This window comes from Plectropomus leopardus, chromosome 23, assembly GCF_026936395.1.
Source record: "Plectropomus leopardus strain MGB_pleo_1.0 chromosome 23, ASM2693639v1, whole genome shotgun sequence".
Taxonomy (NCBI): domain Eukaryota; kingdom Metazoa; phylum Chordata; class Actinopteri; order Perciformes; family Serranidae; genus Plectropomus; species Plectropomus leopardus.
In genome coordinates, this window is record NC_142198.1 from 8403684 (window position 1) to 8426500 (window position 22817).

At 38.9% G+C, this 22817-nt stretch overlaps 1 protein-coding gene across 13 annotated transcripts in view; it reads left to right on the forward strand.

Annotated features, from left to right (window-relative positions):
* The first annotated feature begins 1774 nt into the window (after positions 1-1774).
* The window catches only part of mark2b (MAP/microtubule affinity-regulating kinase 2b), a 64933-nt gene continuing 43890 nt past the window's right edge, over positions 1775-22817 (forward strand). For 7 of the 13 annotated variants that reach the window (XM_042511956.2, XM_042511960.2, XM_042511957.2 and 4 more), the window contains exon 1: positions 1776-3113. In XM_042511956.2, coding sequence (XP_042367890.2) covers positions 3063-3113 — 51 coding nt within the window. In that variant the 5' untranslated portion in view covers positions 1776-3062. Of the gene's footprint in view, positions 3114-22817 lie in introns of all 13 variants that reach the window. The other 6 variants (XM_042511961.2, XM_042511962.2, XM_088073601.1 and 3 more) reach the window with 4 other exon arrangements.

The following is a 22817-nucleotide window of genomic DNA, read 5'->3' on the forward strand; positions in this document are numbered from 1 at the left end:
TATGTCTCCATACAAATGTTGTAAGTTAAATAAATCTTAAAACGCCTGAGCTGCTTTGGTGTTGTTGGGGATTCTGGTCACTGTTAACAAATACTGGATTTTCTGTGGGCCCCTGAAATCATCACCACTAGCAACAACTATGCTGCATGAAAAATAAATGAATAAATATATAATCGAAGATTAAATTTTAGGATCCGTGTTGATCTTCAGTAATTTACATGTAATATCAGTCTATCACATTTATTACAGTGACTTGTTTTATTTTTACAAGGTTGTAAATACAATATACTGGGGGCACACACATCCCTCAATATTCAAATATGCCAAAAATGTCCTATAGATTTAAAAAAGGCTATTCTGCAGGCAACCACACACTGCTTTCAAAAGTAATCAATAGCAAATGCAATCACATTCAGAAATAAACTTTGCCATTGGTTAAAGTATTACGTTGTACTGCAGTTCTGCATGTGGTTTGACCAAGTGGTGTTGCCGTACCCAGGCAGAGCACAGCTCATGGGCGTATTCAACTCACGTAAATGTACTTATTACATCGTATTTATCAGATAGGCCACATGAAGGCTGAGAGCAGTGTAAATCATTGATGTTGTTCTGCATGTGTAATTCATTTAGACAGTAATGGCTTTCATGTATTGCATGGAGAGTATCCTGTATGGATGTACTTGCTTAATAGACTGTAATATAATATAAAATGTATGGGGTAATGAAGGGACCCTCAGACCCCTCAGCAGAGTTGGTCCCCCAGTGTTGACTCCATTGCCTTTTTTTAATTATTAGAAATGTATTATTTATAGAGTGTATGTTATTAGCATGAGTGCATTAACTTTTCTGGGGGCTCCAGGGCAAAAATTTGGAACTACATTTAGACACTCTACAGCAGGAATACTCAGCGTGCTTTGCTTAGAGGCCACATTTGCAAAATGAAAGAAGGCCAGGGGCCAGTCGCAGCAGCTCCATACATGTTTCCAGAATTTAAAGACATTTCTTGGAAATAACTTGGGGACCTTTGTAGGACTTTGGGACATTTCTCGGATTTAGGCTATTTCTAGGACTTTAGGACATTTCTCGGATATTAAGATGTTTCTCTGATTTCAGGACGTTTTTTTTAATTTTAAGAAATTTATAGGATTTTAGGATATTTCTAGGGTTTCTGTACATTCCGAGGATTTTAGAATTTTTCTCAGATTTCACAACATTTCTAGGATTTCAGGACATTTGAGGCTTAACTCCTTATCTTTTGGATGTGCGAGGGATCCTCAACTAGCCCCTTTTTTAAAAATAAATAAGCTCTATTTTAATGCTGTTTATGCACTCTGGCACCTTATTTAGGCTATATAAAAGCACAAAAATAATTACCAGTGTAAATTAATTTATTTTTATTGTGAATTAGAAATTGTTTGAGGGTCAGGGGCACCCTATCAGGGCCCATATTTGGCAGGTTAATTATGTATCAGCTATTAACAGGGCCTTACAAGCTAAGGCCACACAATTAAGTAATACTGCAGCTCCCAGACTATATTGTAGCCTACATAAGTGGAAGGAATTTTGCAAACAATTAAATTATCAAAATGCAATTCACACCCAAGTGAGTGTGGGGCTTTTAGGCCCCCTGGGGCTCTATGCTCATGAAGCTGCAAACACACTCCTCTGCACCTGCCACTTCCCAACCTGGAGGAATCGCGGTCACCAGGAAAGGCTCGGAAAAAGCCGAGTAGAGCCGAACGCAGAACGAACCCCCTCCCTCTCCAATCCTCCTCTCTCAGTCGTGGTGCAAGCAGCCATGTTGCCGCGAGCTTGTTCCGGTATCAGGGCAGGATCGTGCGCATAGACTGCAATCGGGCGCAGCTCCTCGCCTCTCTCCCCCTGTCGCCCGAGACACGCACCGCCTAACGAGAAAACCCCAGTTAAGCGATAATGGATTTTACAACTTGATGATTCCTCCTTCAGTCGGCTGGTGTCGGGAATAAAAGCAGTCGGTGTACCGACAGGACGGACTGGTATATCGCCACACTGCAGTGCAGCACTGTTGAACGACCTTATTCCAATCACGCAACACAAGGAAGAGCGCCGGTGATTTCCGTGGATTTTGAGTTTTGTGGGTTGCTCTGTGGCAGTCACCGCCGCTGCGGCCGCAGGAGGATAAGCTAACGAGCTAGCTTTGCCTCCAAAGAAACACTGAATTAACGTTAGCTAGCTACATGGGCTAATATTGACCAGCCAGTTAGCTAGCGCAACAGATTAATTCGTGTTTCTCGTCTGCCATGTGACCATTTTACATGGTGCTGCTTTTATTTTTTGGATACCCTACCTTGGATATCTCGCTGGGAACATTTTCAATTGTTTTCTACGAGTTCGGAAGGTCGAGACCTCGCCGGGAATAACTTTGGCCTGAAAGTTTGCAGACCTCGGACCTGGTTTCCAACCTGAAAGGAAACATCTCTGCCACAAAGGGAGAAAAACAGGCGTCGACACTGCGTTATGAAAACGACGCTGGAGAAACATTTGTTGTAAATTTCGGCGACAGTCGGGGCTTCCTCAGACGTTAGTTAGCAACCGTACAGGTTAGCATGCTAGCCACCTAGTTGAACCTTGTCTTGTTCGATACAACCATTGCCCCAACTTTTCCTCAAGCTAGCGCAAATAGCTAGCTGGCCAGAACGTCAGAGCATCAGGTTGGTAGCTAGCTCACTGGTCACCGTCGACATTGATACATGTTAATCGAAAGTGAGTGTTTTCACACCAAGACCGAAGCTAAAGAGGACATTTTGCCTTTTCCCGTTTTCTGCTTGTTGACAAACATGGGACGTGCGGTTGCTGCTAGCTAGTTTCTAGCTAGCTGGCTAACTCGGCTAGCCGCTGATGTGGGATTCAACTTGTTGATTCACGGGCTATCTGTCGTGCTGCTAGCTGGCTAGCGCTGGACATCTGTTGGAAATTTTCGTCTGCCATCAGCTATACACATTTTAAATGCACAATAGACACTGAAAAATCGTTTTTGTTTCACTGTTCCTTTCCCCTTTTTTGCAACTTCAAGTCTTTCAAAAATGTCAACAAGGCCCCCACTGGTGCAAGTCATTGAAAACTCGACCGGGCAGGTAAGGATCTAAGATATTTCTTCAAATTAATGATATGTTTATTTACCTATTAATGTCCTTTTAAATGAAATTCGTATCTGCTGTGAATCGAGGCCCTGTTTGGCCTTCTACAGTCTCTGCTTGTCTCTTTGCTTTTTCTCTGTCTCTGTTGTCTTTGCCACACAGCAGTGATTCACCAGCTTGCCTACGCACTCACACTGGATTTCCCACTCTTTGCAGAATAGAAGAATAAATTTAGGTCTCTGTTTAGTCTGTGTGTTAGGGCATGTCCTCCTACTTGACTTTTCAGTACTTTGACCTGTTGAAATACAGACAACCCTGTCAGACAGCCCCACACGAATGCTATTGACAATACAGAAGCCGGGCACCCACAAATCAGCCCTGTGCATTATTATTTTAAACATAGTCCATGTGTGACACGTGTTCTTTATGTACTGTTGGCCACTGGAAACACTGCTAATCCATTGTAGAGTGTCAAAACAATGAAGTGAAATTCAAATCAAGAAATTCTCTTTTCCTAGAAATTCTCTTTTCCTAAGACAGAAGGTTGACTTTTGTTGGAGGCTTGCTGTCTTATGTTGGTTTCTTTAAATATACAATATTGATTTTGACTTCTCAAGTGCAAGCATGGCCTTTTCATCTCCTCCAGTGATGGTCTTTTGGGAGAAAAAGTTGCATTGTGTTTGTGCAGGACAAACTTGTCAGGGGAATCCAAGTTCTCGCTGGTTTTTATTGCAAGAAAAAAACAAAACAGTGGTGGCTGTGAGATTAAAAACAAATGTCTTTGTAAATTTTTTGTGCAACTGCAGACTATACAGAAACAAGACATTGATCATTGATTGATTAAAAAGTTGTATGTCAAGGGCTCCAGAACAGATGTAGATTTCTATAGAGAGGCGTTAAACTTGGCTTCCAGATGTTAAGTTTTAATTATTATCTCTGCTGTGCAGGTACAGAGGGTGATTGAAGGTACTCACAAACATTATATCCTCTTCTGACCTAAATCTACTGACCCGCATCTAGAGGCCAGAGGATTTCTAAACACATTATAAACTCCATTCCATTAGTACACCTATCACAATTTCAAAGGATTTCAAAGCCTGGAGATTCAAAAAGTAAGCATATTTCCATTCAGTTGAGTAGAGAAACTATTTGGTATTGTGCTTAAAAGTTTTAAAGACAAAGAAACCCCTCCTGTGCTCTATAAATCATTATTCAAAGGCTGGGACAAAGCCCTTGCTTCCAAGACAGCATCTGTCTTAATCTTGTTGACAGTTTTATCTGCAGTTTCATTGTCATAATGAAAAACCTGCACACGCTCACATGAAAATCATTATAGTTTCTGATACAGACCATGACTTGCATTACTTGGACAGCTGTTGACAAGCATCATGTGATGAAAAAATCTTTTGTGAGCGCTGGATGGAAACATTTGTGTGTCTGCATGTTGACAGGGGATGATGTCAATATGTGTGTGAAGCTAAAGCCATTTCTATATTTGTGTTGCTTGAGTATCTATAGGTCTGTGAACGTAGCCACGGTGAGGGTTTAGTGTGGTGTATTGTTTTAGCAGTTGGTCTGTAGCTTTGTTGAGTGTAGCAACATAAATAGAGCAAATTTACACACATAAATAACATTTTTGTTAAAAAATGTTTATGAAACTGTCAGTGGCCATTAACCCTTTGAAACCTGGGCAAATTGGCTTGTTTTAAACTGACAAGAAATTAGTAAGAACTACAAGAAAATTAAATTATGTTAAAACAAATAACCCAATAAACCCAAGAAAGTTTTAAAAAGTGCTTAAAAAATCTAATAATTCTGTGACACAACTTTAAAGTTGTAATTCTGATGATTATAGTTTTCCCTAGCTTTTTTCTTTTTTCTATAAATATTTTACCCTTGCTTCTTTTATTTTCATTTTTTAATACTTTTCTAAATCTAGTAATTTCTTGCAATTTGTGGAACATTTCTCAGTTGCTCATTGATTTTTCACCATGTTTTTTTTTTTTTTTTAAGAAATTGCACCAATGTGCTCAGGGTTCAAAGGTTTAAATACTTGTGAAAGGTGTCTTTAAGTAGAACAAGAAAGTAATGTCACTCCAGGTTTCAAAGGATTTAAGAAATATAATATCATAAACTGGGGGAGCGTTTTTAAAATTGTACTTGTTTTCAGTTTGTCCCAAGAGCTGCAGCCTTTGTCAGTTTTTTTCCTGAAATATTAAAAGTCCAACCCAGGTGTGTAAACTGCAGCTGCACAGCTGTCCAGACAGCAGACCTTCTTCTCAGCCAATAGGAAAACCTTTTGGTGTTCTAGGGGTCAAAGATTTTGTCTGTCTTTGCTCCTTGTACAAGTAAAATGCTGACAGAAGTGGTCTCTTGATACTATGATCTCTTAGCGTGTGTCATGTGTGCGCTGGGCTGTCTCACACAGTGGATTACTGCGTCCATTATGGTACACAGGACAGCAGATTGACAGTTAGACTGCCTTGTAGGTAGGTAGGTAGATAGGCGTAGGCAAATAAATACGCACATATATTCTTAGATGGCTACACCCTTACCTGGAACAGAGGTCAGAAACAATACAGGTGGTTATATAAGTCTTTGAGACACACACATACACACACACACACACACACACAGAGGACCTTTCCATATCCAGCTTGAGGCTGATGTCATAGTTGAAGTTTGGTGTGTTTCGAACACATTGATAGAACACACACTTGTACCAACACGTGAGCATTAACCTTCGATATTGGCAAACTTCCCTGCTGGATTCATTGGGAGGCAGATATACTACTGCTGTAATAACTTTTCACAGTTGTGCACTTTACCCCTATAGTGACATACGTTTTCTTGAGCTGTGTTTAGACACCTTTCACAAGCATTTATACCTCTGACACCAGAGAAAATTGGTTTGATTTCTTTTAAAAACACAGGAAAAAGGCAACGAGCAACTTTGCAATAAATGTCCTGCAAATGGCAAAAAAAAAGTAGAAGGTGATTAGAAAATGACCTTAAAGTTAGCTGGGGGTGATAAGATTTAGAAAAAAATAGGGAAAATATAAATGTTATCATTATGTATTTAAAATTAATTTACAGAAAAAAAACATTTTTGAAATTCTCTCTCTCACGTGCTCTCTCCTTTTAGCATTTTCTTAAGGTCTTTTTTGTTTCTTTTTCCTTTGTTGTGTATTTTCAGGTAATTTTCTTGTAACTTTTTTTTCTAATTTCTTGCTAATTGTTTTTTGGATTTTTCTTGCTAAGTTGCTCACTGCCTTCTCCCCATAGTTTTGAAATAAATCAAGTCCATTTGCTTAGGTTTCAAAGGGTTAAAGAGCATAAAACCAAAGTGCTGTACCTTGGTGATTAATAACTGTCGATCTGAACGTCCTGCTATGTCCTGTTTGTGTACCCTTTAGCGACGCTCCTGCACCTACACAGCCTCCTGTGTTGTTTTGCTGGAGTGGTATTTTGAAAGCATTCTTATCCTACAGCACCTACTAATGATTTAGGGGTGTAAGAGAAAAAGTTAGGGGTCATGGCGAGTCCTTAACTGAGTTTGTAGGCAAAAGGTCACGGATGGATACTGTCACACAAACGCAGTCTGTTTTAAAGGCCATGTATAGAAAGCTGTTGGTGTCGGGTCTCAAGATACAGGACAAAATGGCACCGGACATGAAGACGGGTCAAGTGTTGACATCTCTGTCGCTGTTCCTGTCTGAGATGTATAGTTTGATCTGATTGGTCTGTGTGTCGCTAGGTAAAACAAATACTCTCTAAATATTCTCACCTTATGTCTGACAAAAAAAAAAAAGACTGCTCGCCTGTTTGAATAAGGTCTTTCTTTTAATATTTTGATGTGAAATTGGCCTAATGGTGATTTATGTGACTTGAATAGAAAGTGTTTTTTTTTACAAATTGCAGACAAACGAAGGCAGATGGTTATAAAACTCTTTGGGGGGTTGTGTTGCAAAAGTTACAGACCTGGACCAACTACCATCTTATCATCATACACAGTCGCCGGGCACCTTTCATAAAAGAGCTTTCAACTGTAGTGAAGTGACTCGTGACATCTGTCTGACGGTGTGAAATGGCAGATATGTTGAGTAGCTTTGATCGGACGTGTTGCCACACAAGGTTTTGAGCTGGCTGTGAGTTTGAGGAACTTATTTGAATGTGACACTTGTTATCAGTGTGACACCAGTTAGACCTTGAATACCTGGAGTTTGTACTCAATAGAGTGATAGAGCAGATTTATTAGAAATACAGTAAAGTAGAATTTATCTTGTCACAGAAATGATTTGATCTTAAATTTGCAGTGAATTGGTGCAGAATTGGGCTCTGCATTGCTGTAGGTTTGTTCTCTTTGTCCACTTCCCCAGACATGATCAGTTGATTGTCTGATTTCCTGTTTTACAATGTTCCCTCTCTATTCATTGAGCCACATCTTCTGAAAAGACAGACTAATGCAGCCAGAAATACTGGTCTGCCTCTTCAATTGTTACTTCATCCTCCATTTCATTGTTTGGGTAGTTGCACACTAGCCGAGCAAGCTGGATACTCCCCATATAGAACCGTGATGGATTCGAACCATTAATTTGTCCCAGCACTATTTCCTCACTGTAGAAGTCATGTAGAGAAAACGATAAATTAACTGAACTACATTTACTTGATTGTAATGTTTACTCTGGCCATACCAAAGGGTTTATCTATACAGGATGCTCCATTCCAAAAGGTAATAAAACCAGGAACAAGGAAATAAAGTACAAACTACAAGATGGCCCATATGAAGGCATGAAAGGCCTATTTTATCTGCCTGGGGTATACCAAACCTGAGTCCTCTAGTAAAGGCCTCACAGAAACTTAGAAAACACTAAGAATGCTAGCTTTCATTTAGGTCACCTACCGGGATGCACATATTTTTTTAAAACCAAATTAATGACTTCTGTCATGTGCGAACTTACGTCACTGAACATTGTCCTGTGTGTATGCTACTTTATCAAGCAGGAAAAGCAGGGATGGGATGTGTGGGATTCCTGTTGAAAGCAAGGACAGTTACATTTTTATTGTGGAGCTTGGTACCAGATGGAAACAAGGAGACTCATCTGACAGTCATTTCATATACAGGTGGCAGAAGTTCAGAGCAGAGGGCTCAAATTTTAAATACTTAAAAGTAAAATACTGAAAAGGATAATATCATTCAAAGGAACTTGGTCTGTAACCGACCCAGAATTATGCCAGTCACATCAGATATGGCTTTTCAATGCAAATATTGGACTATTGGTGTGGATTTTTTTTATTTAGAAATTTGAACAGGTAAACTGTCAAGCATTTGAGATTTTTCTACATATTATACTTTGCGTCCATCTGCGTGGTCGATAGGGCACCTACTCAATTTACGACACCAAAACAAATGAACATGGAGGTGGAGCGATACTGAATGTGGGGCTTCAGCACTATCGATGGATCGCAAATGTGCAACATTTTTTTCTTACACTAGATATAAACAAAAGCTATAGAGACTGTATCTTGTTAACTAAATTCATCACTTCCTCACCTTTTGCTGCGGCCTCTTGCTCCCGTCATACCACTGCAGCATGTTCGCAGCTACAAAGAGAAGCGTGAATGTCAAGAGCACTCACTCCGCTGCAAAATCTGGGGACCAAAATGCCCTAGGAGTAAACTGCACAGAAAAAAAGACTGCTCAACTTGAAGCTATCTCAATCAGCTGAGGGTCTCTGACTGATGATTCGAGCCTTCGACTTTCATGCAGCAGCTCTTAAAGAAACGAAAGGCATGTTTACAATCAGAGTTTCTCACCAGAGCGCTATGTGTGTGTCCTACAGCTCTAACATTTGTGCTTGGTGTTGTGGTTTTCCTTTCTTGTTGAATATTTGCAAAGATGAATTTTAAATTGTGTATTGTTTGCATCCATGTTTGCTTTTTAGCAGACTTCTACACAGATTAGGATCAAAGGAACTACGAAATAATGCTACCAAAGATATTGATTCATCAATACCTATCAATTTGCACCTTTTGAAACTATTTGAATCCTCATTTTCTGCAGTATTGATACGCTGATACCAGCTTTTTGTTAATATTTACTGCAGTCATTCTGTTGTTTTCTGCTACTAACCAAGAGAAGAGAAGTCGTCATGTCATGTTATAGCTTAATGTATTTATCTTGTATTAACCTTTTTTTCCTAAAATGTCACTTTATCCCCATTTTATCAACAGTGCTCTTGAATATTGATATTTTTCAAGATCTTGTATCAAAGTTAGAAATTCCAGCATTGTGACAATACTACCGTGAAATGTGTGTCTTGACAGCTAATGTTCATTCGATGTGTGATGATGAACACCAAAGAGCATCCCACTCGTAATAACAACTCCAGTGGTCAGAAAGTCTAGAAGGATACGCGTTGTAGCGTTGAAACTCTGCGTGGAAAGTAATGGCTGTGGTGAATATAGAATTGGCAACAAAAAAGCCACATTATTGAGTTACAAAGAAAGAAGAGAAATTGAACCACACAGAGAGAAGAAGTTGAGAAAAATTGTGATGAAACTGTGTGTGAAAGTGGCTGTTGAGCTGTAACTTCCTCCTGCTTGATGGAAGAGTTCTGGGACCAAACTATCACATTTTTTTGCAGATTTTGTTCTCCGGTTTCCCTATTTTCGGAAGCCACAATTCCATTGTTGGTGTGGGAACATTTTTGGGGTGGTAACCATATATTTGTTCATAAAGTCCATGTCATTTTGTAAAAAAAAATCTTGTCATTCCTTGGCCTTCATTTCCATTCTGTTCCAGTTTGAACTTTTTCAACCTGCACCACGACTAAAACATTGATGGTTGCAGGTTCAAAATGCAGTCAAGCACCACAGCAACACAAGACAAAGCAAACACAGAATTGGAAATATGATTGTAGCTAAACACAGTTAGATGTATTCCACCTGACACCTCAGGAGTGTGAAAGCCTGGTAGAGAATCTCCCAGCAAGCTGTTGAGCTGGAAATTCAATATAGATGAGAGAGAAACACTGAATATGTGAGATTATTGACAAAGGTATGCTTGTGAAGATGTGTTTTGATATTCCAGTGTTCACCTTTTTGCCTGTCCCTACTCATGCTCCTCTTGAGTGAGTCATCTTGTAAGCAATCTATAGCATTCACACACACACACACACACACACACACACACACACTCGTTGCTGTTACGCCCAGGAAACCATAAATTATGCCTCTTTCCTTACCAGACCAGTCACTAGGCAGATGAACAGAAAGACAAAGCTAGCCAGGGCCCTAGCAACAGAGAACCTGCCACACACACACACACACACACACACACACACATACACACACACACACACTCCATCACATTCACATTTGTTCTTGCCGGCACAGACACAGCACATGCTCTCAGTCCCTCATTTTTTCCTGCATTTAAGGACACAGTTAATTGTTAATTGGCTCGAAATCACGCTTTGATTTAATGAGTTTTGTTTGGCTTTTATACCTGGAGTTCCGGTCGACACTTAAATATAGGACAAGCAGGTGCTGCCTCGGTGTTTAACCAACAATGCAGCAAGGTTCAGTGCTTTGTGTGTGTGTGTGTTTGTGCTGGATTGTCTGAGGTAGCAGGGTAAAACAGGCCTTTCCAGTTGAGCCGAGCGGAAGGTGTGGCAGCTAACTGTAGACCTGTGATCTGAACGGCTTGACGTCATGTAGGTGAAGGTGTGTGGATTTCTTTCTCACTCCGATGTAATTTCCTCTTTCTGTTTAGTCATCTGATATCAGTTTGGAATGAATACTTGGATTTTTCCCTGTGATAAAGTGTTCTGATGTCTGAACCCAAGCTGCAGGGTTTTGTTTTAGATGGTGGTCTTTTAATTGTCATATAGAGGAAGAAAAAGCGCTGGGCGACATGGCTTTGAAATAATATCACAATATTTTTAAGTGTCGACCGGAACTCCAGGTATAAAAGCCAAACAAAACTCATTAAATTTTGAAATCTCCTCTAAATTTTGAAATCTCCTCTAAACTAGGGTTCAACCAATGTTGTTTTTTCAGAGCAGATACTGATTAATAGTACTTAATGAGACCTATAATTAATATTTATATATATAACAGTTAAAATATTTCTGTCAATATTAGGAATTTGGAATACAACAAACTCAATCACAAAACTTTTTTAAAATTCCTTTAACAAAAGTTTTTCATGTTCAGCAAGTTCTCTCAACTTTTTTTTTAATAGTCAGGTGAAAATTTAAATAAAAAATGAATTGATAAAAACAGCTCCCTGAGGTTTCAACAAAGTAAAAGTCTCTCCCATGTTGACACTGTCTTTGCGCTTTTTAATTAATTAAATTGATCAGAGAGCTTTAAAATAAAATGCTGATGCAGACTATCGGCAAAATGCCAGATATCTGCCTCAATAATCAGCCAGCTGATAATCTGTTGAGCCCTACTGTAAACTACTAAAATACAAAATTATTAAATGAACTACAGTTACAAAAATGTAGCTGTCATAAAAACAGTTACATAAACTACGGTTATAATAAAGTTTAACAAAGTTCTTTTATAATGTAAAACAAGTATGAAGTACAGTTACAGTAAAGTTAAGTGAAGTATTGCTTTAATAATATAAATGTATTATTGTTATCATTTAAATGCTTTAGTGGCCCAAACTGTTGTACAGCTTGATTCTGTGGCTTTAATCTGAGTCCTTTAACCACTCGTACCCTGCAGGATTAGCTGCATCCATTGGAGGGAACTTTCTGATCTCTGCTGAGTCACACTGATTCAGAAATCCGGTTAGTTGGGTTTCAAATCACGAAGTGGAAACCCAAATTAGGGGGGAATTCTGTAAAAAAAAAAAAAAGAAAAAAAGAAAGGGGGGCGGGGCACATTTCCAGGTCCAGATCTTGATGACCGAGGACAAATGGAATAAGGCTTTATTTAAAAAAAAAATAAAGTGACTGTGACATGAGAGAGCAGTAGGGACAAAATGAGTTTGATTGCATTTTTTTTTTATTGGCTGTGAGTGCGGCGGTGCTGTGTAGCTCACTGTTTTGAGCCAAACATTTGTCAGATGCCCTATTAATTCCCTTTGCTTGCTTTGACAGCACTGCAACAAACAAGGTGCACCTGATTCTTGAAGTTGAATTGAAGTTGAAAGTGTTATCTATGCAGTAAGTGTTGTCACAATACTGAAATTCCTAACTTTGATACAATATCTTAAAGTATTTATTGTTACAGTTTTTGATACCACATGGAAAAAAGACATTTAGCGCAATTTGATTTTTTTATTTGAGATGTAACAAGAATACGTAGCAGAGAACAGCAGAATGACTGTAGTAAGCAATTGGAGTGAGAAAGTGCAGTTCGTATCTGTGTATCAAAAATGCAAGTGTTAAAACGGTTTCAGATATTAAGAATCAATCGATAAATCAATATTTTTGACAGCACTTCTCTAAGATACCTCCTCATTTAACTTCAAAACCTAAACAAGGTGGCAGCTGACTAGAGGAGGATCGTCAGGAAGCCGAAAGTTTCAGCGAAATGACCGTCGTTGATAACAACCCACCTGCTTTTACCTATTACCTATATTGTACGTAATTTCCTGAAAATGTCACAATAGAAAATGTGGGTTTTCTGTTTAAAAACAGTGGTTTGTTGACATGACCAAACAGAAGTGCATATTTAACAGTTTCGTTGTGAACAAAGACCGTGGCTGGCTAACTGTTCGTTCACAGTGTTAATCTTACATATTCTCAGAGGGAATTATTTCCAGCAGACGTTATGACTGGATAGATTTGAATATAAAACGGGAATTACCAGATTACGGAAACCGTGCAGTAATAAGCAAAGTGCTGTGATCAGGCTAATTAGACCCTGTCTTTGATTAATGGAGCATACACCCAAAAGATATTACAGCCTTGCTACTTGAACCCAGTTACTTGATTAAGTCTGTCCTCAAAAACAAATTGGGCTTTGTAATCACATAAAACATCAAAACTTAATGAGTCTTTGCTTATAACAGTGGCACTTGTCTTGTGATTTTACTGTCGAATAAATGCTTTATGCCATTCATTTACTCTCCAAGCCACTATATCAGGTTCCCACATGAAATTGTGTAGCTGAGGTGATAAGCCACTAGATGACCGCTTAAACAACAGCCAGTTTATGGCATTGCCTGTATGAAATGACGCCTTTTTTTTTACCTTTGGTGTTTATTTTTATTTCCATTAAGTTGGTGGCTGTGGCCTTTGTTTCAGTGAGGTGGTCCGACTCTACTACACAACACTGAGGGAAACACAGTACCCAATCTATCCATACATGCATTCATCAGCTTTTCAAGTCAGCCACCCTGTGAAAGCTACACAGACCTGTTTACTCTGGTGGCTCACATGCACTGCTGCTCACACTCACTCACGCACAGTTGCATAGCAGCAGAACGAGGGCACGCAAGGAAGTGCTGCGCAGCGTGTCCCAACTGTGACAGCAACAGAACAAACAGGAGCTCTGAATTGATTTGACACACACACACACACACATGCACATGCAAAAACACACACACATATACACATACCTAGGAGGTTAGGGTAATCCAGTTCAACAGAACACACACACACGATGCTACATTCACAGCAAACTGAGACTCAGCGTGACACCACCTTGCTAAAGTAAGGGGCCTCTCTCAAATTTACTTAGCCTTACATGTGTGTGTGGAGAGTTTGGATGGCTAGTATGCATACTGTCTGTACTGTATATATTAGATATTGCCCAGCAGTAGAGGTGACAGTGGAACATGGAAGTAAGGAATTGACTAAATTATTATTAAAACACTGTGAACCAATATTAAGCAGGCCCTTACACAAGCTGTCAGTGTTGGGCTGTGTCTGTCGCCTTAGCTCTGTGCTGGAGGATTCTTGTTTCTTTGCCGGTGCTTTGTTGAATTTTGCTTCCCCGTTGTTACGCATTTTCCAGATTAGACAGCGACTGGCTTTCAAGTTACTGATTTACATTATCCAGCTTGCCTGGATCTCAGATTTTTGTAAGTGCACAGACATCATCCCATTTTGAGAGAAATATTAAAGCACTTTTCTAGTAAAAAAAACTTAAGATTTCAGTCAGTTTAGTCAAGATCAGGCATTTTAGGAGACATAATAACACATTTTTGAGAGGAGGGGTTCCTTTAAATGTTTAAAAACTCTTAAGATGTGAAAATCCTTTTCACATCAGCCTATATCAGTGCTTTACCGTTTATTACTTAAACACATGCATTATGAAAAAAGGTTCTGCTTTGTCACCAGTAGACATTTACTAGTGTGAGTCACAGACTGTGTTTTTGCTGGGCTTTAAAGCTATAAATGGGTCCAATGACAGCCTCTGCCTTGTGAAAATCATCATCTTGAGTGCACATAAAGTAACATAAGTCACATAATTTTGAAAAAGAAACTTGAATTCAAATGTTTCTGTTACTGTATGTGTGTGACCATAGTGAAAAAAGGGCTGCATTTGTTCGTTTTATCTCCATCCTTTGCCAAAAATATATTCATGCAAATCTCTACACAACCCAGTCCTGTTTAACTGGCTTTGCATTATGGGTTGAATCAGACAAACTGCCAAACAGGTGCAGTAAGGTTTCTCTTTGGCATTGGGCAGCTTTTTAACTTGTGTCCTTTTAATTTCTCTCTCATTAGAGCGGTTGTTTCACTGAGTTATTCCCTGCTTGGGGTTCCTTGTAATCTGCAGTAGTTCCAGTTAGTAGCTGTAGTTGCAGCCATAATAGGTGTTTAAATGTAAGATACCGTATAGCAAGCAAAATGTGGTGATTAGAAAGAGAACAATTTATAGTTTCTGTTTTAATTTGGATTTTTTTTGGACTGTTGTCAGATATGCCATTGTATGGAAATGTTACGATACTGCACACTACACCCTTCAACAAACTCTCTCTGTCGTGGTTTTTTTCCCCCTCTGGAAACCAATCTTGGCGTTAAAGAGGAGTATAAATAGAAACATAAACATATGAATAGCAGAGTAGGGAAAAGAATGGTGGGGAGGGAGCAAGAGAAAATGAAGGAAGGATGAAAGTGATAGAAAACCAACATTGAGATAGAGGGCAGGATTCAGCAAGCGACAAATCTCCATGGCAACACAGCCATCACGACCTAGAGTCGGGAGGTGTGTGTGTGTGTGTGTGTGTGTGTGTGTGTGTGTGTGTGTGTGTGTGTCTGCTCCCACCCACAAATTTCAGTATAATGCAGCAGCTTTTGTATGTGGTTGTGTTATGTATCCAATAAAGCCCCTGTTTGTTCTGAGTGTGTTTGTTTCACATTTAGTGTTAGCTGGATGTGGAAATGGAGAGGGAACATTAAAATATTGAATTGAGTTAAATTAAGTTTAAGAATTTAATATAAAAAATTTTCTTCAATAGTTTTAAGGAGCACACTGACTTCATTTTTGTTTTTAGGCAAAAAACCTGTCTCATCGGTCTCTCTCCTACATAGAGCCATCTGTGTTTTTTTGCCTTAGTTTTACCATACACAACACATAAATATACATAATGAAAATACCATCATACAATCTTAAAATCAATTTATAGAGCTACAAGTAGCACATGATTGGAACAGCAATGCTGCTGGGCATAAGAGTAAAGGATAAGAGGTGCTTTTTCTCTCTCAGTATTAGCACCCTTTCGGTCAAGTTAAAGCCCATTTGGACAGCATTAATTAACAAAAAAAAAAAAGAAAAAAGAATTGACACAAGTACAGTTAATGAGAATCATGCTCTCATTAACTGCTCTCATCTTTCCGGCAAGTTACAGCAGGTGGTTCGTTAGAGCCGACACATTCCCCAACTGATGACACGTCAAATGAAGCTTACATGTAGCTGACATTACAACAGCTCTTTTAATAAACTCTGGGTGTCTCTGTCCTAACAATTAGTATTGTGTGTCAGTGTAAATGTGTAGCCGAAACCCTCCACAGAGTTTGTGTAGATGTGATTAAATTCAACACAGTGCTATTGAATGAAATTGCCGTAAAACCAAAGATGTTTATCTGGTAAGGATCTTAATTATTGGAGAAACAACAAAACATGTTTTTGTTTATATATATATATATATATATATATATATATATATATATATATATATATATATATATATATATATATATATATATATATATATATATATATATAAACAAAACATGTTTTGTTGTATGTGTATATATACATGTGTGTGTGTATATATGTATATGTATGTGTTGGTTTAAATAAACAGTGAGGGTTTCCCACACATTCATTTATTTTTTTTGCATCCTGCCAAGATCAAAACATCTGCCACCATGAATTGATCTTCTATTTTTGAGCTGGACTATTAATTTGGAGCGCTGTTGAAAATATATGCCGTTCAGTTATGCACCGCACCACACTGTCGGAGCACAGGGTGTACTCTAGGCACAGATGGAGCAGCAGAATGTCAGGCACAGTGAAAGTGAAACTTAACCATTCATTGTGCTTAGTCTAAAAGTTTGCTTCTGCAGCAGCTGTTTCTCTTATTCATTGATCTGATTAGCTCTGACCGGTTCGGTTATCCAGCGCGTGACTCAAACTGCTGCTGAGGCAAAACAAACTCGCTTGCTCCTCTTTAACAGACCCGCCAAAGCGTCAGAATTTAGAGAGGAGACACAGAATATTATAGAAGGGACACACACACACTCACACATAAGATTAAAAAAACGGCAAGTTTGTTGGTATGTTGATAATTCTTTGTGATATCAGGCAAGAGTCTTTAAAAAAAGGAGAAATGGTCTCTGGCAGTGTGCACATAATAAGACCTCCAATGTAACCTCATGAATTGGTTTTCAGCTCATTACTCTTAAATTTAATTAAGTTTGATATGGATTTCCCCAAAGGTTATAATTGTCTGTCTTTAGCCATAATTTGACTTCTCAATCTGAAATACAAAGATAGAGTGCAGTGTAGAGGTATAACCTGCTGCCTTCAGGGATAACAATTCATTGATGATTGTTGTTAAGAATTTAATCAAATTTACTCGATTAGTTGATAGGCTATGAAATGATGTCAAAATGTATGCAACATGTTGCTGTGAACTTTGACTGAGGTTAAAATTAATCAGGCATTGTTTGAAATAAGCAGTATTTATTTTCAGATAATGATTTAGCCATTGCTGATTAAATGATTAAGGAAAGTGTTACAATTTGCAGTCCTAGTCTCCAGTGCTCTGTCAAGCCCTTAGTCTGAGTCTGTAACAAACTGAAGTTGTCCACAGACAGGAAGGGACGGATCAGTTAATTACTTGAAATGAGAGGGACCAGTGTTATACTTAATGGTTCACAGCAGGTTGTGATGTGGCATTTAAAAAAGCGATCTGCATACACAGCTTATAATAATAGCTGCCAATGAGACATCAGTTTGTTGTTTGCCGGATTTGGCAGCAAACACACCATATTTTAATTGTGTGTAATTGGAGTAATAATGGGTCTGTGTAATTATACCCCATATTTTATCAATTAAAAGCACACACAAAATGGTTAGACATATTTTACACTTTTTTTTCTCCCTTCTGTGTTGCCCACTAAAAACAAAGCGGCCTCGCTCCTCTAACAAGGTCTGACAAACTTAATGATAGGAGACAAATGTAATATTCAGTTGTCACTTCAGGATAAGGTCATGTAAGGTGAGGCAGTCTACTCAGTTGGGTGAAAAACAGCGAGAATAATAGTCTGGAAGGCTGATCAGATTAAAGTTGATAGTTGATCGACGTGATCTGGCGTCGCAGTAAGCAGGGCTGAAGAGAGCATTTCGTTATTCTTTTAAGTAATCTTTTGTTTTTCAGTTTAGCCTGCTTTGTCATGTTCATTTTCCAAAGTGTGTTTTTAAGCTCTCTTCTTTGATTACCACTGCTTTGCCTTCCTGTCGTTGATGACATTTTTGCCTATGTTTGCCTGTCTTGCATTTTGGGTTTAGTGTTTGGGTTGTGTTGTGATAGTAGTGAACAGCACGCACGTCATAAGCGACTCTCCTTTAGGGTCACTTTCTGAACCGCGCTGTGTAAAATTCCATCTGCTTGTATCGGAGTGGCTTCCTCCCAGAACTCAGATTAGTAAAGGTCAGTGATAATGAGGCTTGAGTCAAAACACAACCAGCATTGGCCTGGATTAACATTACATGCTTTGTGTGTGTGTATTGGTCATGTGCACATGCTTGTGTTTGCAGTGTGGCAGTAAATGGCTCTCAGCTGCAAACATCTTGTCAGTGAGTTTTCACTTTGCGTGTGTGTGTGTGTGTGTGTGTGTGTGTGTGTGTCGGGAGGGGGTCTGGTGTTCTGGGCCGGATATAAACACTATACTAATGGTCTGTCCACACGGTAGGCAAAGAGCGATAAGAAAATCTGACCCCCATCTGAGGGGCTTGAAACACGGTAGCTGATGAACTCAGGTTCAGAGCAGATTGTGTTTTGCTTAATTCAGATATTAAACATTACTTTAACATTTATTAATGTGACGCTTTTGTCCAAATCGACTCACTATAAGTGCAGTCAACCATGTGGGCTCGACCCTACAAGTGCAAGAATCTCACAAGTACATCAGCCTCATCAAATATACTGGTCCACTTCAAGAGACATTTGGAAACAGTGATAACTTTGAATGATGGTTGTTGTAGAAACAAATCTGGCATGGAGAGGGGAAATAAATCAGTGGCAGAAACTTAATAATTAATAATTTTTTTTTTTTTTTTTTTTTAGCTTTAACTTATTATGAAGTAAATGTTTATTGCAGAATGTAATGACTGTACAATAATAATTATAATAATTAATTAAGCTGTTGTAATGTTAATTAATAAATAATTATTGGCTGAAAAAGTTTTGTAGAAAATATAACCTTTATTTTTCTAGCGTATGGTGACTATATGGTGACGGAGGTTAATAAGTGAGGCGCTACTGCCATAATAGCAGCTTGTCTACTTCTGCCTACAACCTGCATACGTCTATTACTGTTATGATTAGTACACGCTGGCGAGACAAACTTCCTATACTTTTTTTGGATAACTCTGCTCACTGTTCCCAATTCAGTGTCACTTGAAGTGGACTACAGTGTCATGTTATTGGTTACATGTATGTATCTTTTGCCCGTGAGCCTCAAATTTACTATTTCTGCTCCCTCCTTCTGTCATCTGGCATGAATGTCACTACCACACATTCAGCTCAGTGTTCATCTAAAGTTTGGCAGTCTTGGTGAATATGTCAAATAGATTTCCTTTGGAGTACATTGGAACCTTAAGTCGATAAATTCTTTGCTTAACTTTGTATGTTTGCAGCTTCAAGTTAGTATTCAAGAGTCGCACGCAGCATCAGAGTAATGTGAGAACAAAACAATGATGTCACTTATTGTCCTCCAACACATCTATAATTATAACTGAGGGGAGAGAGGAGAGGTGGATATGTGTATGTGTGTGTGTTTTGGGGGAGGGGGGTTTTGCCGAGCCTGCAGCTGCCCAAAAATGAAGGAAGAATCAGAAGACAAAAATAGTCAGACATGAAAGAGGATAGGAGAGAAGGAAGACTAAAGAGTTGGAGACTGTGGAAGAGGGGGAAAAACTCGGAGGAAACACGCTTGAATTTCAATTGTACAATGGTCCCAAAAATAACGTCAGTAAACTACTAAATTATAAGTTAACGCTACTGACTACTAGAGTGGATGATCCCTTTGAAGACTAGTATACTAGACTATGTTTTTCTATTCTGACTGTTATACCAGTTGTAGTGAGGTTTGACCAAGGTTGTGCACGTCCTAGTTGGCTGGTCAAGTTTCATTTAAGTAAGTGAATTATTTGTCTTAGTTTTTTAAAAAGGAGGCGCATTGTCAAAAATTAGCACCCGCAACTTTCCGAATGCAGATAAAAATCTACATTGACGTAAAAAAATTAATGAAGTCAGCCGCCACTGACTTCATTTATTTACTGACTGATAGTTGAAATAGGCCAACTTCACTACAAACTCATATCACTAAAACACACTGTAAATTCACTAACACGTGACAACTTAACTGTTAATTTCTTCTCTGCTCTGTTTCAGCCCCCAAGTGAACACCTGTCTGCTCTGATCCACCGTCTCTTTCACTCAACCACACTTTTGCTACACCCACACCACGCACAGAGCTATCCCTTAAAGGAGTACGCTACTCTTACAGCATATGCATCAAACTGTGTCAATGCCTACGAATAGATAGGATTGAAACACCATGTTTGAAACACATTCACAGGAAAATCTAAACAGAAAGACACAGATAATGGCGCGAAAAATACAATATTACGATTTCCCCCTAAATCTCTCCTAATGAGGTTTTCTGGGGAGCTCATGTCTGTTTCAGAGGAGCCAAGCCTCATGTAGCTCTCCTGTATTTCCAACCCTGTTTTTAATGACATGGTATCTCTGTAGTTTTATGGCCTGTGGAAAATAATTTGGCCAGTGCATTTTTTTCACTTTGACAGCCATTGACAGATAGACCCCAAAGTTAATTTTGGTCCTTGAAGGGAGAAAATAATCACATTTGAACTTGCAGAGCATTATCCAAAAAATTTTTTTTCCTGTATTACCTCATTATCTCCAAGATTAACTGTTTCAACTGTGCATATATATATATGTGTGTGTGTGTGTGTGTGTGTGTGTGTGTGTGTGTGTATAAATGCCCTGTCTTTGTCTTTTTATTTAAAGATTTTGTCCTTTTTAAAAAAAAAATTTTTTTTAATTCTTAATCTGTTTTTATTCTACATGTGGAACAACATGTGAAAGGTCCTAGTTGGCAGTTACACACAAAAAAATCCTCCCCCTCATAGGTCATGCATTTGTTGAGGAGCCTTGATTAGGCAATTCATTTCCTATGAGGTTAGGTGTTTTTGTTTGTTTGTCTTAGTGAAGGGCTAGAGAAGTCCTTTGGATGGCTGTTGTCTTCAAACATTGTCAGATTATTGCTCATAAGCATATCACTAATCACTATCTACATCTCATGTACTGTCTTGCAATTAACTACATTTTAAAGACTGTGAAGGCTTTACGTTATTGTTGTCACAGTCAGAACTGCCATTGACAACTTCACCTGTCTGTCAGCACACTACACAACCAGTTTACTCTGAGAAATCAGGTTATGCAGGAAATCAGACAACACGTTCACGTGCATTGTGGTAACTTTTCAAAACAATCGTGTCCAAGTTTTTACAAATCATTTGTCCAGCAATGGGAACAGACTTATTTGGACTTCTAGAGGCTACTTTGTGTCAGCTTCAATTTTGATTAGGCTGTAACTTAAAGGGCCCTGAAAATGAGGACGCAGCACCACATGTAGTGACCTTTGCTTTTATCCACGAGCTCTGCCCTTTCCTTTCAGACTTTGGCTGTCTCGGGTCCTTGTCATACACATATGTGCATTTAAAAAGCCAATTACAAACCTGGTTAGATGCACACATGGTCAAGAAATTACAACTTTCTTGGAGAAATTTATCTGGGGAAGTCGTGATTATAGATGCTTCTTATTTTCTGGTTTACATTAGGTTTAAGAAATCGGGTTATTGCCCAAAAAACAACCGTAACATGATTATTAAGTGCGTTTAAATGCACCGAGGAAAAATGACAAGGTGTCATTTTGTATGTACACTTGTCCCATTTGTGAAAGCAGTTTACTAGCATTACTATTGTACTCTGATAACAGGAGTAATACCAATTTAATCATCTTTAGAGGCTGGCCTATATAAAATTATGCAAATTTAAAAATGCAAAAGTTAAATTATTTTCCCATGTGTTGTGTCTCTGTATATAAATGGTACTTTAATGTTAAAATTTTTGCTTCTTTCATTTGTAAACTTACTTGCACGTGTTCTCCCAACAAAAAAGGATGCCTTATTCCTTTCTAGAAGCCCTTAGGAAACACAAATGTTTTGTTGCGGGTGAAATTTGACCTCCAGGCGCTATTTTGGACAGCAGTACTCTGGCAAGATCAATTCAAAGCTGAGCGAGTGACAGAGGGAATTAGATCACACAGACCTCTGTGAGGACGGCCCGGCTGATCTAGAAATCAGCTTTGTACGGTGAGATTGGGTCTCATCTTGAATAGTGTCCACACGACATATTGTCTGTCCTCTTTCCCCCTCTCCCACTCGATCCAAAAATAAAAATCATTTTCCTCCCCCTCGCGGAGGGCCACATGAGGACCTTCCCCTGTCCTCCGGGTTTAATGCAACTGTCATTTGTTTTTAATCCCAGTTCCCCCGCTTGTGTTAAAGCTTAATCTGGCCTATTACACTGTGCGGGTCTGCACTGTCAGCATGAGGATGTGAGGGGGGGCGGTTGAGACGCAGACATTAGATCATACCATCTGGAGCAAGAAACACACAAGCACAATGAAGTAATCTTGGTTATCCTTGTTTCCCATGGCCCAAGATATGGTAACAGAGGGAGGAAGATGTTGATAAAACTGTGGTCTGTGGGTAATTTGGGACAGAGAGAGGGCCTCTAATTTGCTCAAGCGAGAGAGAGAGATAATTAGGTGAATAAAATGACTCGTCTAGAACAAGAGAAAGAGATGATTTGTGCAAACCTCCTCACTCCACACCAACAGTGTGAATTTCACCGGACCCTCTCTCTCATTGGTGTCAAGTCTCCGAGAGGTGTGTGTGATTTATGCC